Consider the following 26,124-nt stretch of genomic DNA (forward strand, 5'->3'; position numbering starts at 1 on the left):
TAATATCACTCATAACAAGCTTCGAGTCATTTAATTCCGGCAACGCTAATCATTCGAAATACCCTCATAAGGCTGCATTTTTACACAGGCTCCCATTTCCCCATTATCTTGAGATGTGTGGAAGATAGCACTTTTTTTTTTAAAATTTAGATTACCCAATTATTTTTTCCAATTAAGGGGCAATTTAGCGTGGCCAATCCACCTACTCTGCACATTTTTGGGCTGTGGGGGCGAAACCCACGCAGACACGGGGAGAATGTGCAAACTCCACACAGACAGTGACCCAGAGCCGGGATCGAACCTGGGACCTCAGCGCCGTGAGGCGGTTGTGCTAACCACTAGGCCACCGTGCTGCCCGAAGATAGCACTTTTAATAGAGAAGCTCATTTCTGGACAGCCATAAGGGCTGGATTGGATTGGATTTGATTGTCACGTGTACCGAGGTACAGTGAGAAGTATTTTTCTGCGTGCAGCTCAAACAGATCATTTAGTACATGAAAAGAAAACAGGGCAACACAAGGTGCACAATGAAAACAGAAAGGTTAGTGATAGTGTGATAGAATAACATTTTAAGTGAATAGTAGTTATAGGAGATGTAAGAAGAGGATTTGTATGAGAGAGCGAGCAGAGAGTCGCCACGCTCCAGCGTTGAGGGAAATTTATCTTGGCTGTTCCTTCTTTCGATTCATCTGTCTGGGCGTAACCCACTTTGATGAAACAGGCTCAAGGGGCTGAATGGCCTCTCTCTATGAAGGGATGCAAGTGCAGTATTCACTCTATTGTGGCTGAGATGTCTTGTAATATGGTGAACCTAGATTTCGCTCCCATTGTCTCCTGTCACTCACTCGGGGTAGTGTGTTTTGAGGGTTGCGGATAAGGAAGGGCAAAGCACACAGGGTTTGTGGCCAATTTACTCAATTCCAAATGGATGTTTTGTGCGGCATGCTTTGCCAAGTATCAGCTATTCTTCTTTTGTAAGCAAGAATTGATTATGAGATGATGTCTGAAGTTCTTGCTTTGTATTCTTCTTTCCAGCACTTGTGGAGAACAATCAAAATGGTCCCTGTCGCAAAGGTAGGTGAATTCAGTTCATAGAATCAAAGAATTTACAGTGCAGAAGGAGGCCATTCGGCCCATCGGGTCTGCACTGGCCCTTACAAAGAGCACCCTACTGAAGCCCACGTATCTACCCTATCCCCGTAACCCCCATTTAACATTTTTGGGCACTAAGGACAATTTATCATGGCCAATCCACCTAACCCGCACATCTTGAAAATGAAAATCGCTTATTGTCACGAGTAGGCTTCAATTAAGTTACTGTGAAAAGCCCCTAGTCGCCACATTCCGGCGCCTGTTCGGGGAGGCTGGTACGGGAATCGAACCGTGCTGCTGGCCGGCTTGGTCTGCTTTAAAAGCCAGCGATTTAGCTGAGTGAGCTAAACCAGCCCCTATTCTTTGGACTGTGGGTGGAAACCAGAGCACTCGGAGGAAACCCATGCAGACATGGGGAGAACGTGCAGACTCTGCACAGATAGGGACCCAGCGAGGAGTCAAACCTGGGATCCTGGAGCTGTGAAGCAACTGTGCTAACCACTATGCTGCCGTGCTGCCCATCAGCAGGGGAAATCGAAGAATCGATTGAAGAGGAAATCGAGTAATTTCTGGGTAACAGTCATCTTTCTGGCTTGCAGCAATGTTGAGAGTTTGGAATAGGTTATCAAGTGGAAAAAACAATAAATGATGGAGGAGGAGGTGGGGATGAATTAAGAAATTATGACACTGCATCTTTCTAGATGGGCTGTTTTAGCACAGGGCTAAATAGCTGGCTTTTAAAGCAGATCAAGGCAGGCCAGCAGCACGGGTTCAATTCCCGTACCCACCTCCCCGAACAGGCGCCGGAATGTGGCGACTAGGCGTTTTTCACAGTAACTTCATTTGAAATCTCTTGTGACAGTAAGCGATTTTCATTTCATTTTTTTTTCTGTTGCTCTCCTCTGTTGAGGAAGAAGGTAGCCCAATGCTTACATGATCTGTGTCTGCACATTGCCAATTACATGGTGATGGTCTGTGTGATCAGATACACTGAAAGTTGAGACACAGGTGAATAAGACCATCATAAGCCATGCACTGTGATTCATTTGTGATTAAATTGAAAAATTGCGTCAAACCTTGGTTCATGCCCACTTAGAGTACTGTGTGAATTTTCAAATTACAAAAGAGCTATAGAGACATTGGTGAAGACACAGAAATAATTTACAAGGAAAATACCAGAACTGAGATGTTATACCTGGCAGGAAAGATGAAAGAGGCAGGACCATGTTATTTGGCAAGAAAAGATAAAGTTGGGAGGTGACTTGGTAGAGGTCTTTAAGAGTATGGAATGGTTCGATAGAAAGTTGTGTGGGATCCAAAAACCAAGAGCCATGAAATAAGATAGTCACTTCTAAATACAGTCGAGAATTCAGGAGAAAATTCATTACCCAAAAAATGTGAAATATTCCACCACAAGGACTTATGGAACGAAATAGCTTGGATGCCTTGAAGGAGAACCTAGTAGTACATGAGAGAGAAGGGGAAAGAAAGAAATGGGTGGATGGTTGACTGGAACATTAACACAGCACAGATTAATTAGGCCGAATGACCTGAGTTTGTGTTGACTTGATGTAACTCAAAAGTTTTGTTGTTGTGCTGTGTTGGGAGTTGGTGAGTACGAATAATTTCATGATTGAATGCCTGCAAATTAATCATTAATTAATTATGATAAACAGGGTTAGGAATTTAATGAACATGTTCACATTTGTAACCCTATAATGTGATGTGGTAAGACACCTTTCAATTTTTCTGTAGATTTTCAATGACCCAATCCACGGACACATTGAGATGCACCCACTCCTCGTCCGAATCATTGACACACCACAGTTCCAGCGACTTCGCTTTATCAAGCAACTCGGTGGGCTGTACTTTGTGTTTCCGGGGGCTTCGCACAATAGGTTCGAGCACTCCATTGGGTAAGGATCTGCAAAGGAATTCTGAACATTTAATTTTGGAAGCAGATTGGGATAATTTTATCAACCTGAAATATTAGCTTTGTTTTTCTAACTCCATAAATATTCTTGACTTGCTGAGCATTTCCAGCATTTTCTGGTTGTCTTATATTGCCTTACGTTCCTTGGTGTCAGATATTGCTTTACAAAGCTTCCGTGAGACATCTTGGGATATTTTGAGAAGTTAAAGGTAATAAAGAAATTTTTATCACATTGATATTTGCGGGACCTTGACATGCATAAATTAGTTGTTTCTTACATTCCAACAACTAAGATTCTTGAAGTGTAATTTTTTAGCTGTGAAGCAATTTTGAACATGGTGAATATCATAGAATCATAGAATACCGACAGTGCATAAGACCATTCGGCCCATTGAGTCTGCACCGATCCTCTGAAAAAGCACCCTACCCAGGCCCAAACCCGATCCCTGTAACTCCACCTAACCTGCACATCCCTGGACACTAAAGGGCAATTTCCTTTTAGCACAGCCAATCCATCTAACCTGCGCATCTTTGGACTGTGGGAGGAAATCGAGCACCCGGAGGAAACCCACACTGTCACGGGGAGAAAGTGCAAACTCCACAGTCACCCAAGGCCGGAATTGAACCCGGGTCCCTGGTGCTGTGAGGCACCAGTGCTAACCACTGTGGCCCGTGCCGCCACGGTGAAAAGGTTTTCTTCCCAAAAGGACATTTCTCTTAGTTTCTCACCAGGAACAGCTCACATCTCTCCCTCCCTATAACACCTACACTACCTTGCATCTTTCTCTATACATCTCACAACCTTCTGCCTCAGAGGTGAGAGTGCTACTCACTGAGCTGTGATCAATACAGATGCATAGTTGCACCATGGAGGTGGGGATCTGGAACTCACTTCATGAAAGGGTGATAAAGACAGAAGCCCTCACTGCATTTAAAAAAATACTTGGATGTACACTTGAAGTGCTGCTTACCTACAGGACTACGGACTGAGAGTTTTAAAGTGTGATTTCGCTAGGTGGCACGTTTCTGGCCAACAGACATGATAGTCTGAATGTCATACGCCTGTGCTGTAAACGTTCTATATTTGCAAGAAATTGGGTGAAGAAAATTTGGAGTTGTCCATCACTAGATGATATTCTCTGGTAAAATATATGGGTGTTTACTGTGTTTGGGACTCCATGACAATTGATGTATAAAGAATTGGGTGCCCTTGTTTAAATTCTCTGTTTTGCCCTGCAGTGTGGGATACCTGGCAGGCCAGTTGGTTACAGGTCTCAAAGAGCGGCAACCGGAACTGTTGATTAACGAACAGGACGTGTTATGTGTGCAGATTGCAGGACTTTGCCACGATCTGGGTGAGTGAGCATTTCTGAAAGAGCTGGTGGAGCAGGGATATTTTTTTCTTCAAATTTGTTCCGGGGATGTGGCCGGGGATGTGGGATAAGGGCTGCATTTATCAACATTCAGAGGGTGTGGGTGAACCGTCCTCTTGAACCATTGCAGTTCATGTTGGGTAGGTTCACTCAGTACTTTCTGTAATGATTCGATACAAGTGTGTGGTTTGCGAGGTGATTTCAGAGGACAGTTAACTATACTTATGTGGGTGTGTAGTCATGTGGAGGTCAGTGTGGGGAAGGGTGGTGTGAATCAGATTTTTTTTAAATTAAAGACAATCTGGCAGATTCATGATGATTATAAACAAGACCAGCTTTTTACTAATTAAGTTCAGATTTCCCTCAGCTACTAGGGTTGGATTTAGACTCAGGGCTCACAGCATTATTCCTGGCCTTGTGATAATTCATCCAGTACCATTTCTAACATGCTGCTCTCCATGTGTGTGATTTAAAAAAAAGTAAGATTATAACGTTAATTTGCTTCCAGACTTGGGCTCAAAATGCACATGAATGCATCTTTCTTATCCAAAGTGCTCAGCTTAACAGTAAGGTGTACAGATCCATAGATTCCAGGTTTGATCCATTAGTTGCATGGATGTTCCAATCTACACTCAGGCCTGAATGTTTGCTCCCGGGTCAGGAGTGCGGAGTCGGGAAATTCCCAGCGCCACAAACCCAATCAGGAAGAAAATGCCATGGAAAGTTGGATTTTCGTCCTGGGTGGGGTGTGGGATTTTTCGAGCCGTGGCTGGTGACCTTGGATGAGTTCAGAGGTTGTCAGGTGTGAAGGTGGACTGGGTGGAAAGCCTGTCTCACTGTTTCAGCACTGCGTGAAAATTAAAAAATAAATAAAACATAAAACAGCCTTTACCACGTTCACCCCTTCACCTCCACCCATTCCCCATGGCACCTCATACCCTCTAAGCCAACCTATGCCCCTCAACCATCTCCACGGCCCTTTTTTAGCCTCTATACCAACTTAGTATCAACGCACCATGCTAGCTCACCCAGTATCCAACATAGACAAACCTCAGCACCCATGCGGAGATGAGGTGAGAAAAAAAGTTCTCAAGTGTCTAATGAAGAACCCACTACTTAAAAAAATTCTTGTTTGGTGAAAATCCATTCACTACATTTAACCTCCTTTCTATTAGTCAGATATCCAAACACGACTTATGTATTTCTGGAGAAGATTTAAAGAGGTGGGAGAGGTAGGATGCCCTTTGAGAGATAAGGTACCCTTTTGGATATGGTCACGGCACCTTAGAAACACAAATTTTGGAATTCTTAGTCTCACTTCAGAACCAATTGGAACAGTTAATTAAAACTGAAATGACAGCCCATGTGAAAATGAAATTTTGTGAAATCAGTCACGCAGCAATAATCCTGTAGTGATAACCTTATGTCACCAGAGTGAAATAACAAGCAATGATTTTTTAAAAACAGACTTTGAAATGCCTTGACAGCTTAACAGCTTCCTTGACAGTTCCTATCGACACATCCTTTTGACAGCTCTGTTGGCAGCTCAAAGGAGCTCGACGTTTCCAATGAGGTTATGCACTTTTTACGCACATTCACATCTAACTTTAACAATCCCAAAGGGTTGCTTACCTCGCCCAAAGAGTACATGACTTCACCAAAAGTTGTCTCAGCACCTTATCCAAAACAATAACTAGCTCTAAAAAAAAGATATCCTGCTTCACCGAAGAGCTCCATCTGCATTAGACTTCTCCTAAAATGAGCAGGCCATGTTTTGGACATCCGGATATGGAACTCAGATCCGTTTGAGGCAGCTCCATTTTAACTTGTGCAGTTGTCTCTGTGAACCATGGATCTGCATATTAGAACTCACCCTGATTGCACCCACTGCCAAAATGGTAGGTGCCATGCTCGCCCACAGACTTCCAGACTCTGGTCTCTGGAGCAATTTGCATAACGATGGACAGACTCTCCGTGACTATGAAAATTCAGTCCTTAGTGTGGGCTCCTCATTTGTATCTCATTTCATGACTGGGAACATTCAGCGGCAGCTACATCAAGATCTGAACAAGCAGTCGATAATACAGTATTTTTTACTTCAAAATAATAATCTTTTAATTGTGTCACAAGTAGGCTTACACTAGCACTGTAATAAAGTTACTGTGAAAATCCCCTAGTTGTCACACTCCGACGCCTGTTCGGGTACACTGAAGGAGAATTCAGAATGTCCAAATCAGCGAACAGCACGTCTTTTGGGACTTGTGGGAGGAAACCGAAGCACCCGGAGGAAACCGACGCAGACAACGTGCAGACTCCGCACAGACAGTGACCCAAGCCGGGAATTGAACCCGGGTCCCTGGCGCTGTGTAACAACAGTGCTAACTACTGTGCTATGTGCCACCCGTAAGCCGGTGATGGTATGGGTCACTCCAGTCACAAGTTCTCTTGTGAGAAAATCATAGCAAGAGGGACGTTAACCATTTAATTAGTATCAACCCCTCAATACAGTAAAGGGCTTTGCACACCCACCTTGTTATGCATGGAGCAAGGAACTGGATGCAGGGCTTGCCCAGCACTTGGCCAGGATTTTCATTTTCTGCTTCCACATAAGCTTCAGCAAAATGCAGCCGCTTTTAAATAAAGTTAATGATTTTGCAGTTAATGGTCTCTTCCCATTTAAAGAACCCACAAAGCACCGTTGGCAGCGCCATGCCAAGTCTTCAAGGCAAACTTGGTTCTGAAAGAGGAAAATTCACTCTCAGATGCTCAAATGCACTGGAAAGAAGTCTCGCTATTTTCCTTACCATCCTAAAGCAGGCTGTCCATGGAGTGTGTGAAAAGTTGGAATAGTGGAAATAGAAATGACATTTAAATGTGGATCTTCCACTTAGCAATAGTAACATTCCTATAAAACTAGGATTAAAATCAACATAACTTTTAGCCAAGGAGAAACATCAGAGTATTAACAAGGTACCACATAATTAATTTTCTGAACTATCAGCCTTGATGCATACATAGATATATTTTCTTTTCCCAGGTCATGGGCCATTTTCACATTTGTTTGATCGAGCATTTATCCCTCGTGCTCGGCCAGAGAAGAAATGGAAGGTAAAGTTAGACTCTAGAGTAATTGTGAGTGTTACAAGAAATAATTGTCATGAACTGGAGGTCATTGTCACATCAATGGGGAAGGTCTTCGAGGAGCTCAATGGGAATGAAAATAATAATGGGAATTATTATTATAATAATTAATTAATTAAATATAATAATAATTAATATTATAATGGGAACAATGGGAATTAGATAATTCACCCAAAGCTCTGTCTGTTTGTCAAATCACAAGTCCTGTTCACGCATGGCCCATCACGCCTGGGTTTGCTGACCTATACCTGCACCCAGTCCAGCAACATGTCAATTTTAAAATTCTCATCCTTCGGTTGAAAGCCCTCCATATCCTCACCCTTTCCTATTTCTATAATCTCCTCCAGCCCTGCAACACTTCAAGATCACTTTTCTCCTCCAATTCCTGCCTTTTGCGCATCCCTAATTGCCTTCACTTCACCATTGGTGACCGTGCCTTCAGCCATTTGGATATCAGCTCTGGAGTTCTCTCTCTAAACCACTTCATTCTACGTCTGTTTCTCCTTCTTTAAGCTGCTCTTTGCAGCCGAATCTCAGATAATTTGTGGCTCAATATCCAATTTTGTTTGGTAACACCCCACAGCACTTGGGATCTTTTATTATAAGTTCTCAAAATAAATGCAAGATGTTGTGTGATTTTAAAATGTTTGATGCTAGTAGCAGGAAAAAGTAAAGAAAACATATTCACCCTGTTGGGCACACATTATTGGTTCAACTGACCATGACTATATTTTCAACAAAACCTATGGAGCTGGAAATCTGTTCACTTTGAGCAACATTACCAAAGGCCACCACCATTTGCAGGGTGTGATGCACCGAATGCTTTCTGCATGACCTGTGGTGCACTGCTGGAGGATAAGGCGCATAGAGGTGAGTCCCCTGTAGGACGGTATTTTACCATATTTTTAAAAAAGTGTCGATTCTGGTGAGAAAATCGTCAGTTGGAGTCATGCCCAAGCTGAGGTGCCTCACATTGGCCAGCGAGGAGCAGAACTACACATGTGCAGAGGGCAGAGTGGGGGCAACAGATAAAAGTGAGAATCCTCAAGACACACAGTCATGGTTCAAGCCTCACGTGAGTAACCTTTCTCCTGTCAGTTATCTCCCATGATGCACTAATACATCACCCTTCCCTTGCAGGGCAATCTGTTGAGCAGCCCACTACAGACACGAGCACCACTGAGGGAAACTTCTCCGAGATGAGCATAGAAGAGGTGCCATATCTTCCACCTGCACCCTCCACCAATGTAGATACTCACATCTCGGTGGGATTAACCAGTGGGCAGGTTTCTGGGTCACTCACTGGTGAGCACCTCACAATTGACTATGCAGCAGGTGGAGGCAGGGACGTCACAGGGATCCGGCACTTGGAGGAATGCGGAGCCCAGGACTCTGCTGAGTCCTAGTCAGATAATGTGCCCCATGATCCGGTTGTCCCAGAGCTGCTGGAGCTGCAAAGGCAGAGTTGCGAGCATCAGGAAGGGATGACAGCATTCCTCCTCAGACTTCAAAGCCGCTGGAGGAATCCCATCGCCTTCTGTCCGAGGAGATGGAGCTGTCACTCCAACACAAGGCCACACTGCAAGGGAGGCATCAACAGTGGAGACGGAGAGGGGGTGTAGGACATGCACTCCATGGTGGGGGATGTCCGCTCCATGGTTCAACTCATGAGCTCCATGTTCAAGGCTTCAATAGTGATGCAGGACACCCTCTGGGGCTGTATTGGAGGGCACTCTCTGACTGGTCCAGGCATCGGAACCGCACTTTCAACAGTCCAATCGCCTGCTTGACCAGCACACGTGTTGATGCATGAGCCTCGTTATAGCGAGCCTCAGTGGGTGTTTGTGCTCCCCCCACTGGCGTCACCAGCCACCTCTTGAGTGGGTTCTCCTTGCCCCCGAGGAGTCATCCCTCCAGACGCTGCTCTCCCTCAAAGATGGCTGGGATCTGTGAGTGCTGCAAAATGTAACTGTCATGGACACTCCACGGGAAATGGACACACATCTACATCATGCGCTTCGTGTTATCACAGATGATCTGGAGTGGTATTCCATGTGGTTTGTGAATGGCATCACATGCCGCCATGGAGACCGCAGAGTAATGTGGGTGCTTTCTCTCACATCCTGCATCTGGATCACGTCTGCCAAGTGGATGATTCCCATGATCCTGGCGTCCTGGTCCTGGTCTAAATTGATGTAGATGTGCACCCTCGCAAATAGCGCATCTGTGACCTCCCTTATACATTAGTGTGAGACTGGCTGGGGAATGCCGCACAGGTTACACGTGTTGCCCTGAAACGAGCCCCTGATATAGAATTTCAGAGTGGCGGTAAATTTAAGGACCACAAGCAACGGGTGACCTCCCAGTCCATGTGTGCCAACTCTTCCATCACCTGGAATAGGTAGTCCACCGTTCCCCGGGATAGACTCAGTTTTCTCCAGCATTGCAGCTCTCATATCTGGAGGTAGGATGGTCGACTTGGGGAAATCCTTTGCGGATAGTGTCTCCTACGAGGCTCCACGATCTGTGGTTCTGCTCCCGAAAAGGCAATGGGCCCAGCCTCCCTCTCCTCTGCAGGGAGCTTGTCCTGGCTGTGCACAGGGGCACGTCAATGTCATTACTGCTGGTCGATCGCAGTCAATAGAATAGCCAACTTGACAGGCTCCATGATTCTCCAGAATCATAAACTGAAAGGAAGAGTGAGAATGAGTATTGCTGACAATGCCCTGACCCTCAGCCCTCTGCACTTCTGGAACATCCAACCACGCACTTCCCCTCTTCACTAAGAGTCCCACTTCGCTAAGCCTCATTCCTCCCCCTTCACACAATAGTCAATTCCCTACAGTTGCTCCTCTCCAGCTGGATGAAGCATGTTAACCCTGGAGTCTCAGTGGTACCCAATCCCTGATAAACCCCCTCCTCCAACTCAAGCATTCGGTGATAGGGCAGTTGAGTGCATGCATTGGACCAGAGTTTTAACTTCACGGAGGACCTCAATGATGCCCTCCATCATGACCTTGAATGGGCGAGTGATGATAAACTTCACCATAACACCTTGCTTTGGGGTCAACATCAGTGTGATCTCGCTAATGCAGATGTCACTTTGAGCATTGGAGTGCAATGCTTGAGGCCAATGCTTCGAAGGTGTTAAGAACTTGGCTCCAACTATTTTAATCGAATCAAACAAACTAAATTAAACAAACTGAGGGATAAATTAAAAGAGGAAGATCCTTAAAGGGATACTATCTTAAACAAAAACAAAACACAAATGAGACTTAAAACATTAAACTGAAATGTGATTAAAAGGGTCAATAAAGCACCCCATACCCTGTGGTATGCAGTGGACACAGAAGGCCTTGATGGTACCTCTTCAGTGAAACTTGGCCGCAAATAAAGCCGCAGAAGAGGGGCAGTCGGGTTGGATGACCCCCGTGGATTGCCTGCTCCTTGGCCCTGTTTATGGCAAGTTTTGCCAGGTTTATGGCAGGGTTTGCCAGGAACAATTTGGCTCCAATCAATGGCACAGTGATGTGTTGCTGTGCTGACTTAATTGGTACAATTGACTCGTCAAGGGTTAGGGAGCAGCTGATCAGGCAACTGGCTTCCTCTTGTGGAAAGCTCGGCTCAACGGCCGATGCTCCAGTTGATACTGGTACGCCGCCAGTAGTAGGGCCAGCATTGGATCCGGGCTGAAGCTATTGGTGGTATTGCTTTGTCTTCTTTCAACAAACCCAGCAATGGCTTGTGGTCTGTAATTATAGTGAATTTCCGCCCACACAAGTACTGGTGAAATTTCTTCCCCCCGAAGATCACAGCTAGTCCTTCCTTTTCGATTTGGGCGTACTTTTGTTCTGCTGCTGCCAGCGTCCTGGAAGCAAACGCTATAGGCCGTTCCTGTCCGTTTTGCCCTCTGTGTGCCAAAACCGCACCAATGCCAAATGGTGACAGGTCGCACGTGAGCACCAATTCTTTCATGGGGTCATGTTGTGCCAAGACGTTCTCTGAGGAAAGCTGTACTTTTATCTTCTTGAAAGCCCTGTCTTAGCGGGCGGACCACGTCCAGACTTGCCCCTTTTTTAGTCATTGGTGTAGGGGGTCCAGGATGGAAGCTCTGTTCTGCATGAACTTTCCATAATATGTCACCAGTCCTAAAAAAGACCTTAATCCCTGGATTGTGGTGGGGGCCGGGGCATCTTTAATCGCCCTCACCCAGTCCTCCAAAAGGTGCAGCCCTGATTTGTCAACCCCAGATAGGTTACTTGAGGTGCTAGGAAAACACATTTCTCCCTCTTTAGGCGCATGCCTGCTGCTGAAAACCTCCTTAGGACTTCCTCCAGGGTTTGCAGGTGTTCGGCATTTGTTTTTCCTGTAATGAGGACGTTGTCCACGTAAATGGCGACTTTGTGGTAGCCCTTGTAATATATTCTCCATTGTCCTCTGGAATATCGCACAAGCCGACGATACCCTGAAGGGTAATCTTGTATACTGGAAAAGGCCCTTCAGGGTGTTTATCGTTGAGAATTTTTGGGACTCTTCGTCCAGTTTCAGCTGTAGATATACGTGGCTCATATCCAGCTTTGAGAATAAGAGTCCCCCAGCCACCTTTGCATACAAATCCTCAATCTGGGGAATTGGGGGCGAAATTCTCCGCACACGCGGAAAATCGTAAAACCGTCGTAAAAATCGGGAGCGTTTTACGACGGTCGCGAAGGCTTCATTTCCCGACGGATTCACTTCCTGGAAATGGGCTAGTAGCGCGGCCGCGTCAATTACGTGCGTGATGACGACGGAACGCGGCGACGACACGATCACGCCCACGTGACGCCGCCCGACACCGTAAAAAGGCGCGGGCGACCACAGAATCTGTCGGGCAGGATGTCGGAGCCGAGGAGAGCTGCTCCTCGCTTTGTAGATGCAGACGTCGAGGCGCTGCTCGATGCCGTGGAGCAGAGGAGGGGCATCATCCGCCCGCGGAGAGGGCATCGCCAACCTGCCAGCGCGGTACGCCAGGCCTGGCGTGACGTGGCTGCTGCCGTCAGTGCTGTGGGGCAGACCCCTCGCTCAGCTGAGCAATGTAGGAAGAAGCTACACGACCTCACCAGGTCAGCCATGAGGGTGCCCCCTAGTCACAACCATCCCTCCCCCTTAACTTAAGCACCCCCCCCCCCCCTCCTCCCGGCACGGGAGGGGGATTGGGGCAGAGGTATTTGAGGATGGTTCACAAAGTTGTCGCAGACCCAGCGCTCTGGCCCCGAGGAGAGATGCAATCGTCTTATGACAACTTGACCCCCCCAAACTGTGCCAGTATCTGAACGGACTGCTGATACCTTCCGTTTTGTAATGATCTACCTATGTTCCCTCCCCCAACAGGCCAAGGCCGCTCACAACCACCGTGAGCGGCACAAGACTGGAGGGGGTTCGCCCAACCTGCACCCCCTCAGCACCTTTGAACAGAGGGCCCTGGACCTTGTTGGGGGGTCTGCCACCCGCGATATCGCGCTATGCGAGGTTGGCGGAACTGCAGCAAGTGAGACAACGCTCCCTGACAAACACTCACCCCTCCCCCATCCTCTGTCCCTTCACACACCCTGCCCACTGGGACACCTCCCCCATCCTCTGTCCCTTCACACACCCTGCCCACTGGGACACCTCCCCCATCCTCTGTCCCTTCACACACCCTGCCCACTGGGACCGTCCAGCGGCCTGCCGAGCAAATCGAAATAACCCGTCTCATTCTCTTCCCTAGGACGTGATGCCGAACGACCAGGGCCGTCTGCCTCCAGACGGAGACAGGAAACTGCCGCCACCTCACCCGGGGCCTCACAACAGAGGGTGCCCGATCAGCGGGCAGCCCCATCCGCCCCAACCCAATCTGCGGACCAGGACGCACAGAGGGTTCGAAGTCCACAACCACCAGAAATGGCCAGGGACAACCCTCCTGACGCTGAGCAGCCCCACACCCTGGAGGAGGCCCTAAACATTGAGAGCGTCGGGCTTGCGGCACTGCTTTCTCCCACCACATCCATCATCCCAGAGACACACACCCCGGCGGGCCTATTTAGTGATGAGTCTCCTGGGGCACAGTCTGGTTGGCACATCACAGCTGAGCAGGTACAGCAGGTGGAGGTCGGAGAAACAGAGGGCCCGGACTCGCGGAGGCCAGGCCAGGCCCAGGATGCAGCTGGCTCCCAGACGTTTTCTGAGTTCCTGGAGTTTATCAACCCACCCGCACAGTCGATGCCTCAGGAAACCCAGGGAAACAATGACGGGAGGAGGGCTGCCTTCCTGGCTCTGCAGACGCTGTTAGAGGAGTCGAACCGCGTCCAAGAGCAGGGTGTGGTGCCGCTCATGGCAGAGACCCAGTCCGACACCGCACGGGGGGCATCCGCGGTGGAGGCAATGGGTCAGGTTATGCAAGACGTTGGGGTTAATGTGCACGCGTCATCCTCGGCCCTGGACAGGGTTGCCCTCTCACAGGCAGCAATGTGCCAGAGCCAAAACCACATTGCCGGCGCCCTGCGGGCCATGGCCGAGTCTCAGCAGGTCATGGCCCAGTCGCAGCACGCCATGGCACAGTCCCAGCAGTCGATAGCACAGTCCCAGCAGTCGATAGCACAGTCCCAGCAGTCGGTCGCGGAGACCATCAACCGCCTGACACATGTGCTGGATGGCGTCGTGCACACACAGGTTGAGGTCGCACAGTCCCTGGTGGGAATGTCTAACTCCCTGGACTCCGTCTCTGCAAACCTTCGGATCCTGGTGGATACCATTGCAGGCCTCCAGGACTGGCAGCGCCAGGTGTCGGTGGCGCGACGGGGCACCTCCCCGCTCGCACCTCTGTCCCAAAGTGAGGCCCGGGGGCCACCGGGCTCCCCGAGGGAGGAGGAGGTTTTGGGGTCCGTCCCATTAAGGCCATCACGGGACGTCCCGGAATTCTCGGCCTCCCCCTGTCCCATCCCTGGTGCATCGGGTGGGCAGCAGGCAGAGCAGGGTGGCACAATGTCACCCGAGACGCCCGAAGAGCAGCCTGGCCCATCAAGGCCGGGTCGCCCCAGGAAACGCTTAGCCAAGGAGAAACGAGTCGAGGGGGGCGATTCACAGCAATCCTCCTCCACTCCTGCTGTATCATCTGGGGAGTCACTTAGACGTAGTGGTAGGGCCCGTAAGGCAACTAAGATAGACACTGAGTAAGTTGGCACGGGTGAAGGGCACAGTTTAGTTGTAGGGGCTAGGGCACCTGTAAATAATTGTTAATATTAAACGCACTGTTCCACCTTACTTGTAATACCGTGTGATTGTTCCACAGCCACAGGAATCGTGATGGTGACCGAGTGTCGCTGGGGTTGACGGGTGGTGAAACCTCGGTGCCGGGTGTGCAGTCCCTGCCCCTACCCCCTCCCACAGCTAGCCCACGCGGGCACGTGATGGAGTGTCAGTGACGAACTCAGCGGCCACCAAGGTGGATGGTTCAGCTATTGCCATGGATCAGACTCTCTCTAACGATTCTGAGCTCACAGCTCTTCGCAGAGCGGGCTGCCATCATTCCACATGGCACTGATCACACCCGCTGACACAGCCATCAATGTTGTGCCATACCGTCTGGACCCAGTGATAAGCGTGATGTCGAAGTGGAGCAGTGTACACTGAGAGGGGGGGGGGGGTTGTGGTGGTGGCAGTTGTGTGGTGACCCTCTGCATGACTAGCGATGCAGGTGGTGGTTTGGTGTTCATCGGGGACGTCACATGCGATGCGTGAACCGTGCTGCCACCAGGGCGTCGCGTGCCCGCCGTCCTTGCCGGGTCCGTCGTGCCGCCTCCTGGACATCACCAGCACTTGGGTCGTGTCTGCGTTCTGCGCCCGCCACTCCGCCAGCCTCCTCCTCCTCCTCCCTCGCCTCCTCCTCCTCCTCTGTGCTGGCACCACTAGCTTCTCCCTCCGCCTCCTGCAGCAGGTAATCTCTCCTCTGCATCGCGATGTTGTGCAGTGCACAGCAGACCACTACAATGCGAGCGACCCTGTCGGCCTGGTACTGCAGGGCCCCTCCGGAGCGGTCCAGGCACCTGAATCTCATCTTCAGGAGGCCAAGGCAGCGCTCCACCACACCCCTGGTTGCTGCATGGGCCTCGTTGTATCGTGTTTCCGCATTGGTCTGAGGCCTCCGTATAGGCGTCATCAGCCAAGACCTCAGCGGATAACCCCTGTCGCCTAGCAACCAGCCCCTCAGCCGGGGGGGACGTCCCTCAAACATCGCAGGTATGAACAACTGCGCCAGTATGTAGGAGTCATGCACACTCCCTGGGAACCTTGCACAGACGTTCATGGTCCTCATGTGGGGGTCGCATACCACCTGGACATTAATGGAGTATGTCCCCCTTCTGTTTGTGAACACTTCCTTGTCCACAGCAGGCGGGCGCATGGGGACGTGAACACAGTCGATTGACCCCTGAACCCTCGGTATCCCGGCCACACTGGCAAATCCACGAGCTCGTGAGTCTTGACTTGCTTGGTCCTCGGGAAAGGTGATGTAGCGGTCCGCGATGGCATAGAGGGCGTCGGTCACATCCTGGATGCACCTGTGCAACGATGACTGGGAGATCCCAGAGACGTCCCCGCTCGGAGACTGGAAGGAGCCGGTAGCATAGAAGTTCAGAGCGACCGTCACCTTGATGGCAACCGGGATCGCGTGTCCTCCCCCCGTTCCACGTGGGGCGAGGTGCGACAGGAGTTGGCAGATATGTATCACCGTCTGCCTACTCAGCCGGAGTCTTCTCCTGCAGGTGATGTCCGTCATTGTTAGGAAAGAGACCCGGACACGGTACACCCTCGGCTTTGGTCGTCGCCTCTGGCGCCGTGGCTGCACCCTCACTCTCTCCTCTTCCTCTTCCTCCTCCCCTCCCCCCATGCTGCTCGACGACTGGCAACTCCTCGGCCCTTCCCTCTGCTGCTGCAGCTGGCCCTGCATCCACTGCGGGTTGTGGATGTAGGTGCTGCTGCATCTCCAAATCCAGTAGAGCGGCCCCAACCACTGCGCAGAACATAGCCGTTCTGTTCCCATACATCGTGCTAACCTACAGAAGGGTGGTGGGGGCAGAGAAACGGGACATGTTAGACGGAGGTTAGTCGATACCTCGGCAGCCGCCAGCCATGGGATACCAGTGTGTCCCGGTGGCCTGGTCGCGCTGCTGACACGCGGTCAGCCTAACCCCTGGTCACTTTCTGCATCCAACGGCCAGTAAACTATGGCCTCCTCACGGGTGCGTCAGTGGCCTGTGTCCGGAAGCCACAGGGGAACCAGCGGCCGTGTCCTCGTGACCGGCACACCATGGCACGCTGGCAGACATATTGTTACGGGGTTGGACGGCTCACTCTCTACCTAACCCCCCCCCCTCCGTCGCCCCCCACTGCCTCCCCCGTCTCCCCCACTGCCCCCTCCGTCTCCCCCACTGCCCCCTCCGTCTCCCCCACTGCCCCCTCCGTCTCCCCCACTGCCCCCTCCGTCTCCCCCACTGCCCCCTCCGTCTCCCCCACTGCCCCCTCCGTCTCCCCCACTGCCCCCTCCGTCTCCCCCACTGCCTCCCCCGTTGCCCCCACTGCCTCCCCCGTCGCCCCCACTCTGGACCCCCTCCCGTTCTCAGGGATGCCTTCCCCGTTGTGGCCAGACTCGAGCGGTGCGCTGAGCAGTGCGCTGAGCGGTGCGCAGAGTGGTGCCCTGACCTCCTCCAAGCTGTCGTCAGCCAGGCCGACGAATTTAAAAAGCAGGTGTGTTTCACGACGTGCAAACAGGGCGCCATGACGTCGGGACTTCGGCCCATCCGGGCCGGTGAATAGCGGGGGGGGCTATCAGTGGCGATTCTGGTCGTGTCAGGGGCGGGAAGGAGGCGTTTGTCGGGAATGGCGACTCCGACATTTTGCGGGGTTCGGAGAATAGCGGGAGGGCGTCGGAACAGCGTCGCCGTAAAAATTTCCGACGCCCGCTATTCTCCGAACCGTCGTGAGTCCGGAGAATCGCGCCCTGGGTATATGTCCAGTTGTGAGTAGCGATTAATTGTTTGTTTGAAATCTCCACAAAGCCGGACCGAGCCGCCCGGCTCAAGGATAGGCACTACGGGTGCTGCCCACTCTGCAAACTGGACCCGTTTTATTATTCCCTCACGCTCTAATCGTTTTATTTCCATATTGACTTTCTGCCTTAATGGTACTGGTCGGGCCTTGCAGGATTTTGGGTTAGCCTGTGGATCTACATGCAATGTCGCCTTTGCTCCCTTTATTGTTCCGAGCCTATCTCGGAAAACCTCTGGGTATTTGCACAGAAGTTCGTTCAGGCGACCATTTTCCAATTGGAAAATGTTTACCCAATCCAGCTGGATCTCTTTTAGTCAGTTTCATCCCAATAAGCTTGGCCCCACACCTTTCATTACCATTAAAGGCAGCCAAACCAGTTGCTCTCCATCAGCCACAGTTACATGTGTTGTGCCCAACACTCAGTGGTTCCCCTGTGTATGTCCTCAGTTTTGCCAAAGTCCTGGTTAGGGATAAGGGTTGGAGTCCGGTGCAAATTTTATTGAATACATTTTCTCCTATCACTGATACGGCTGCCACAGTGTCGACTTCCATCAGTGTGGAACATCCGTTCAACCTTATGGATAATTTAATGGGTTTTGATTTCACCATCGTTACACAATTTAGTTGTTCCTCCTTGGAGGTAGGTGGGGCTACTAGGGTATGCATTCTCCTGTACTCCGGCCTACGTGACCTTCTCCAAGATGATGGTCTTGGTCTTCTATTTCTCCTTCTTGGCTCCGATCTCTGGCAACAACTACAATGTTTTAGATCATAGAATTTACAGTGCAGGAGGCCATTCGGCCCATCGAGTCTGCACCGGCTCTTTGAAAGAGCACCCTACCCAGCCCACACCTCCACCCTATCCCCATAACCCAGTAACCCCATCCAACACTAAGGGCAATTTTGGACACTAAGGGCAATTTAGCACGGCCAAGCCACGTAACCTGCACATCTTTGGTTTGTGGGAGGAAACTGAAGAACCCGGAGGAAACACACGCACACACGGGGAGAACGTGCAGACTCTGCACAGTGACCCAAGTCGGGAATCGAACCTGGGACCCTGGAGCTGTGAAGCAATTGTGCTAACCACCATGCTACCGTTGCCGGGTGAAATCAGCAGGGGCTGCTGTCTGTCTGGACCTAATTTTCCCTTGCTTCGGAGGGCTTTTGCGAGTGGGCCTGGTTAACTTAGTATCCGAGAAAAATGCTAGGATCCCAAAGAAGGTCCTACAAAAAACAAAATCCAGGGGGGGGGCTAGCTCTCCCGAATCTACAATTCTACCACTGGGCGGCAACAGCCGAGCGAGTAAGGGGATGGATCCAGGAGCCAGAAGCCGAGTGGGTGCCTGCGGAGGAGGCCTCCTGCATGGGGACCTCCCTCCGGGCCCTCACCACGGCAGCACTCCCATCCCCACCCAAAAAACACTCCAGCAGCCCAGTGGTGACAGCCACCCTCCAATCCTGGAACCAACTGCGGCAGCAATTTGGCCTGACCAAAATGTCGGACAAGACTCCCATCTGCAACAACCATAGGTTCACACCAGCACTGACTGACACCACCTTCAAAAGGTGGAGACAGGACGGGGGGACACTGACAATCAGGGACCTATACACGGACGACAGGATCGCAACACTGGACGAACTGACAGAGAAATTTCGGCTAGCTGGGGAGAACGAGCTGCGGTATCTCCAGCTCAAAAACTTCCTACGAAAGGAGACAAGGACGTACCCACAACCGCCACTACTGGAAGACCTACTGGACGCAAGTATCCAAGAGAAAGGGAACTGTAGCAACTTGTATGACCGACTGGTAGAAAGGGACGACACCGTACTGGACGCAACAAGAAGGAAATGGGAGGACGACCTGGGGATGGACATAGGGTGGGGACTCTGGAGCGAAGCACTACATAGGGTCAACTCCACCTCCACGTGCGCAAGGCTCAGCCTGACGCAACTAAAAGTGGTACATAGAGCCCACTTAACAAGAAACCGTATGAGCAGGTTCTTCCCGGAGGTGGAGGACAGATGCGAACGGTGCCAAAGAGGCCCGGCCAACCACGCCCACATGTTCTGGTCTTGCCCCAGACTTGTGGAGTACTGGACAGCCTTCTTCGAGGCTATGTCCAAAGTGGTGGGGGTGAGGGTGGAGCCATGCCCGATAGTGGCGGTCTTCGGGGTTTCAGACCAGCCAGATCTATTCCTGGGGAGGAGGGCGGACGCCCTTGCCTTTGCCTCCCTGATTGCCCGCCGTAGAATCCTGTTTGGCTGGCGGTCAGCAGCACCGCCCAGAGCTGCAGACTGGCTGTCCGACCTCTCGGAATCTCTCCAAATGGAGAAAATCAAATTCGCCATCCGAGGGTCGGACGACGGCTTCCACAGAACGTGGGAGCCATTCATGCAATTGTTCCGGGACCTGTTTGTGGCCAACGTACAAGAGGAAGAATAGTCGGGTGGCCAAGAATCAGGGGAAAATGGACGGGAATCGGGGGAAGGTAGCCGGGGGGGAGGGCTACGGGTTCGTTATGGGGGTTTGATGGCTAGCTAAGGCCCAAAACCAAACTGTAAATAAATGCCAATAAACATGTGCCTCGGCCATATTGGGGAATGTAAAATATGTATGCCGGCTAAAGGGGGGAGGCCACAGTTATTATTACGAAGCTGCTTACCTGTAAATATATGTTAATTTTCGCGTGTTTTTTTTTTTCTCTTCTCTCTCTCTAACAATTTGTGATTTGTTCAATATAAAACATGAAAACTGAATAAAAAACATTTATAAAAAAAAACGTAGTATCCGAGTTGTTCCCAAGAGTGGCTATGCAGTTGCCTAGCCCCAGCGGTAGTCCCTTAACTCAGTTTCATTGATATGGGTGTCTACTTCCATCGGAGTACCCTGTAACTCATGCACTCCGCTTGCCGCTTTTCTAAGGACAAAGCCAGCTGCAATGCTTGTTTGCAATCCAGCTTGGCCTCTGCTAACAAAACTTTCTGTATTGCTAAATTATTTATTCCACATACCAAACGGTGTCGGAGCACCTCATTTAGCGACAGGCCAAATTCGCAAGCCTCTTCTAACCGTCTTAATCTTGTTAAAAAAGTTTGTAACTGACCCCCCCGGTGTCTCGGAATGCTGAGTAAAACCAGTACCTACATAGGATCAGAGGTGGCTTGGGGTCATAGTACTCTTTTACAAAGTCCGTCAATTCCTGGGAAGTTTTTGTGTCCGGTGCCTCCAGAAAAGTGAGACTGCGCATAATGGCAAAGGCTGCTGGCCCACATGCGGTCAGCAGAATGACCCGCTGCTTTTCATCCGGAATTATATTGTTTGCTCTAAAGAAGTACTTCATCTGCTCTACATATTGGGCCCAGTCTTCCACTGCAGGGTCAAAAGAATCCAACTTTCCAAATAAAGGCATTTTGCCTGTCAGTGGCTTACCCTCAATATGGGCAGCTGCTGACGAGCAGGTGTCTTCAGGTCGTTCCGTTTTCCTCATCGCCACTGTAATAAAGGGGCAGCACGGTAGCATTGTGGATAGCACAATCGCTTCACAGCTCAAGGGTCCCAGGTTCGATTCCGGCTTGGGTCACTGTCTGTGCGGAGTCTGCACATCCTCCCCGTGTGTGCGTGGGTTTCCTCTGGATGCTCCGGTTTCCTCCCACAGTCCAAAGATGTGCAGGTTAGGTGGATTGGCCATGATAAATTGCCCTGAGTGTTCAAAATTGCCCTTAGCGTTGGGTGAGGTTACTGGGTTATGGGGATAGGGTGGAGGTGTTAACCTTGGGTAGGGTGCTCTTTCCAGGAGCCGGTGCAGACTCGATGGGCCGAATGGCCTCCTTCTGCACTGTAAATTCTATGTAATCTATGTAATAAGTCCACAGAGGCAGAAGTCCCATCACCAGAATTCCTATAAATTGACAAAATCAACAGCTGAACAACCATAGCCATTCAGTCTGCTGTCTACACCGGGAGCGTAGAGGATCTGACAGAAAGGGGTTCCCTGATTGGGCGCGATTCTCCGCCCCCCACGACGGGTCGGAGAATAGCGGGAGGGCCTTCCCGACATTTTTCCCGCCCTCCCGCTATTCTCCCACCCCCCGCCCAACTCCCGACACGAATCGCTGCCGCCGTTTTTTTTTACGGCCGGCAGCGATTCACAGCTGATAGATGGGCCGAAGTCCCAGCCCTTTACGCTGTTTTTACGAACGGCAAACACACCTGGTCTGGCCGTTCGTAAAAACGGCGGGAACAACTCGCTTTTTATAACCATGGCACCGATTGGCACGGCATTACCACGGCCGTGCCAAGGGTGCCATGGGCCCGCGATCGGTGCCCACCGATCGCGGGCAGCGGGCCCGATGCCCGCGCACTATTTCTCCTTCCGCCGCCCCGCAGTATCCATTCGTGGGGCGGCTGAGGGGCATCCCGGCCCGCGCATGCGCGGGTTTCGCGCAAATACGCAATGACGTCATCTGCGCATGCGCGGGTTGGAGTCTTCCAATCCGCGCATGGGCGGCTGACGTCATATGACTCGTCAGCCGGCGCTAACTCCGGAAATTCGTTAAGCCCGTGATGCCGGAGCTTATGGCGTCGGGCTGCTAGCCCCGACCGGGGACCAGAATCGGACCAGAATCTGCAGCCTTACGATTTCTCCCGTTTTGGGAGAATCGCGCCCAACATCTTTTCCCAAAGGATGAGGACTCTAGAACTAGAGGGCACAGGTTTAAGGTGAGAGGGTAGAGATACAAGAGACACCAGAGGGGAAATTTCTTCACGCAGAGGGTGGTAAGCATCTGGAATGGGCTGCCAGAGGCAGTGGTAGAGGCGGGTACAATTTTGTCCTTTAAAAAGCAGTTAGACAGTTACATGGGCAGGGTGAGTATAGATGGATATGGGCCAAATGCAGGCAAGTGGGACTAGCTTAGTGATAGAAACTGGACGGCAGAGACCAGCTGGGCCGAAGGGCCTGTTTCCATGCTGTAAACATCTGTGACTCTATTCTCCTTGTGTCAGCGTGGGTCTCACCCCCACAACCCAAAGATGTGCAGGATTAGCCACGCTAAATTGCCTGTTAATTGGAAAAACATAATTTCGTACTCTAACATATTCAAGAAAAAATAAAAACAGGGCACCCAAATTACAGGTATGGTAATTTTTGGAAACATTTTCTATTTGGATCTGTCTGGACTGTTTTAGGAAGAGTTGTGATGAGTTTGTGGTTAGTATTGCAGTATTCTCAGCGTGAGGTGGGTGGTGGGGAATGGGTGCCGTGGGGAGAATTGATGACATATCCACACAGGTGACAACCTTCAGCCATGTGGTCACCTGTTGATCTCAAGCCAATTTGCATGCCGGATGGACATAATCCAGAAATTGTAACCTGAGGCCCTTTTCTTTAATTTAGCCCTTAGCCTTGGTACTTCTAAAATCAAGACTGTCTAAGACCTGTGTTATCGGTCCCAGCATGGAGAACAATCATAGATTATCATAGAATTTACAGTGCAGAAGAAGGCCATTTGGCCCATCGAGTCTGCACCAGCTCTTGGAAAGAGCACCCTACCCAAGGTCAACACCTCCATCCTATCCCCATAACCCAGTAACCCCACCCAACACTAAGGGCAATTTTGGACACTAAGGGCAATTTATCATGGCCAATCCACCTAACCTGCACATCTTTGGACTGTGGGAAGAAACCGGAGCACCCGGAGGAAACCCACGCACACACGGGGAGGATGCGCAGACTCCGCACAGAGTGACCCAAGCCGGAATTCAACCTGGGACCCTGGAGCTGTGAAGCAATTGTGCTATCCACAATGCTACCGTGCTGCCCAATGATTAGATCCTCCCCATCCCTCTGATTCAAGCTGATTCAGGATGCCCCTCATCCTGACGCCAGTTGGCAACATAGCACGGTGAGATTCTTGAAGTCACAACATTGTGCTTCTCCTCCTTCAGACAGCCTCCTGGTCCAAGGTACCTTTTTTTTAACATTCTGGCTGTCCTTTCAACAGTTTTAGTCCTTATGCAGACACACAGCAAGTATGTTGTATTGTTGGATAGGATCAGTTTCTGTAAATTTCATTTATTCTTAGTTGACATAGATTGTTGATCTAATTTTCGTTCTATGTTATTATAGCACGAGATTGCTTCATCAATGATGTTTGATCACTTGATCTCATGCAATGATCTGAAAGAAGATTTTGTGAGACATGGCCTAAATTTCGAAGATGATCTTAAATTTATCAAGGAGCAGATTGAAGGCCCAAAAACTGTGGCAGAAGATCAAGGACAGGGTTCAAAGGTAAGTGACAATTACCCAATCAGAAGGGAAAAAGAATGGTCTGTGCAAGGTAACTGGTCTAAAAATAATAATCAATGCAGTGGGAATTTCTGATTTTTGCACCGAATGATTCTGCTGTAGATATTCTTTACAAATACTATAGTGGAAAGGCTTGGACGATAAATACATCTCATGGAACAGAGTCACAGCATTGGAAGGTCGTTGGTTCAATTTAGTTAGCAGATCAATTATTGGGATCACTGGATTTGGTAGCGGGTTGGTCACATTACTGGATTAATAATCCAGAAAATGAGAGTTCAGTTCATACCAGGGGAGGCTGAGGTTAAATTCAGTTTAATAAAAAAATCTAGAAATAAAAATCTGTTGAAGCTGTCAGAATGTTGGAAAAATCCAGCTGGGTTGTTGATGTTGTTTGGAGGTGTGGTATGATCATAACTATCAGCATTACAAGGGTTAATGTAGTACCATGAATAGCCACTAGAGGGAGCTGCAGATACTACTATATAAGGCAGTAATGCTACACCTTAGGGGAGGGGTGCATGCAGGAGACAGCTGTTGAAGGTCATAAGAGCAGTTAGTATGAGGTTAGATTATAGTTTATACCAGTAGTGAGATTAGCAGTAGTTGTGTGTAGTTAGATGTTATTAATCAATTCAGTATTATAAAATGACTAAGTATTAAAACCCAGTTTAGTAGTGTAAATAAAATCCAAAAGTATTGGCGAAGATACTGGCGGTTAGGCTGGAGGAGTGCCTCCCGAAGGTGACAGGTGAAGATCAGACAGGATTCATGAGAGGGAGGCAGCTCTTTTCAAACGTTAGAAGGCTATTGAACGTTATTATGGCACCGGCAGAGGGGAAGGAAACAGAAGTGGTTGTGACATGGGACGCTGAGAAGGCGTTTGACCGGCTAGAATGAGGGTACTTGATGGCAGTTCTGGAGCGGCTTGGGATTGGACCAAGATTTGTGAATTGGGTAAAGCTACTGTATAAGGAGCCGAGGGTGAGTGTCAGCACAAACATCATCAGCTCGAGATACTTTTCTCACCACTGTGGGACTAGGCAGAGATGTCCCATGTCCCCCTTGCTGTTTGCACTCGTGATTGAGCCGTTGGCCATCGCATTAAGAAGTTCGGATGTATGGAAAGGAATAGTGCGGGGGATAGAGCATAGGGTGTCCTTATATGCCGATGACTTGCTGTTATACGTGTCGGAACCTAGTGTATTGATAGGGGGAATATTGGAGCTGCTTCAAGTGTTTAGGTCTTTCTTGGGGTACAAACAAGATCTAGACAAGAGTGAGTATTTTGTGGTGTTTCGGCCGGGGGTGGGGGCAGGGGTGGGGGGGGGGGGGGGTGCTGCCATTCCGTAGGGCAGGGACTCACTTTAGATACATGGGGGTGCAGGTTGCCCGGGAGTGGGGGGGGGGGGGGGGGGGGGGGCTCCGTAGGTACAACATTTCTAGTCTGCTGGGGAGAGTGAAAGCTGATCTGGCAAGGTGGGATGGTCTTCCCCTGTCACTGGCGGGTTGGGTACAGGCGGTTAAAATGAACGTGTTGCTGCGATTTCTGTTTATTTTTTTAATGCCTGCCAATTTTCCTGCCAAAGGCTTTTTTCAGAGAGATAGAGGGAAGGATTACTTCGTGCATATGGGGAGGGAAGAGTTAGAAAGGTGCTGCTACAGGGGGGAAGGCAGGCAGGGGGTTTGGGTCTTCTGAACCTGATGTATTACTACTGGGCGGCGAATGTGGAGAAGGTGCGGAGCTGAGTCAGAGGGGTTGATTTCCAGTGGGTCAGAATGGAGGAGAGTTTGTGCAGGGGGTAAGGATTGAAAGCACTAGCAACAGCGCTGCTCCCAATGGCCCCGGGAAAATACTCAGGGAGTCCAGTAATAATAACTTTATTGAGAATTTGGAGGCAGTTTCACCAACACTTCAGGTTGGGGGCTGGGTCAGGGGAAATGCCGATACCGGGGAACCACAGATTTGAGACAGGGAGGTGGGATGGAAATTTCCGGAAATGGGAGGAGAAGGGGATTAAGACACTAAAAGATTTGTTTCTTAGGGGTTGGTTTGCAGGATTGAAGGAGCTGGAAGCGAAGTATGGGCTGGAGCAGGGGGAAATGTTTAGATACATGCAGGTTCGAGATTTTGCCAGAAAGGAGATACAGAGCTTCCAGGTGGAGCCGGCCTCCACATTGCTGGAGGAGGTGCTGATGACATGGGGAC

The 26,124-nt window shown here is 50.1% G+C and overlaps 1 protein-coding gene across 1 annotated transcript in view; it reads left to right on the forward strand.

Annotated features, from left to right (window-relative positions):
• Window positions 1-26,124, forward strand: part of LOC119969694 (deoxynucleoside triphosphate triphosphohydrolase SAMHD1-like) — an 85,335-nt gene that overhangs the window by 12,403 nt on the left and 46,808 nt on the right. The window contains exons 2-6 of the mRNA XM_038803684.1: window positions 1,036-1,074; window positions 2,848-3,008; window positions 4,265-4,380; window positions 7,436-7,506; window positions 23,733-23,897. Of these exons, the coding sequence (XP_038659612.1) occupies window positions 1,057-1,074; window positions 2,848-3,008; window positions 4,265-4,380; window positions 7,436-7,506; window positions 23,733-23,897 (531 nt within the window). The 5' untranslated portion in view covers window positions 1,036-1,056. The remainder of the gene's footprint in view (window positions 1-1,035; window positions 1,075-2,847; window positions 3,009-4,264; window positions 4,381-7,435; window positions 7,507-23,732; window positions 23,898-26,124) is intronic.

Source organism: Scyliorhinus canicula, chromosome 7 (assembly GCF_902713615.1).
Source record: "Scyliorhinus canicula chromosome 7, sScyCan1.1, whole genome shotgun sequence".
In the NCBI taxonomy this organism is placed as follows: Eukaryota; Metazoa; Chordata; class Chondrichthyes; order Carcharhiniformes; family Scyliorhinidae; genus Scyliorhinus; species Scyliorhinus canicula.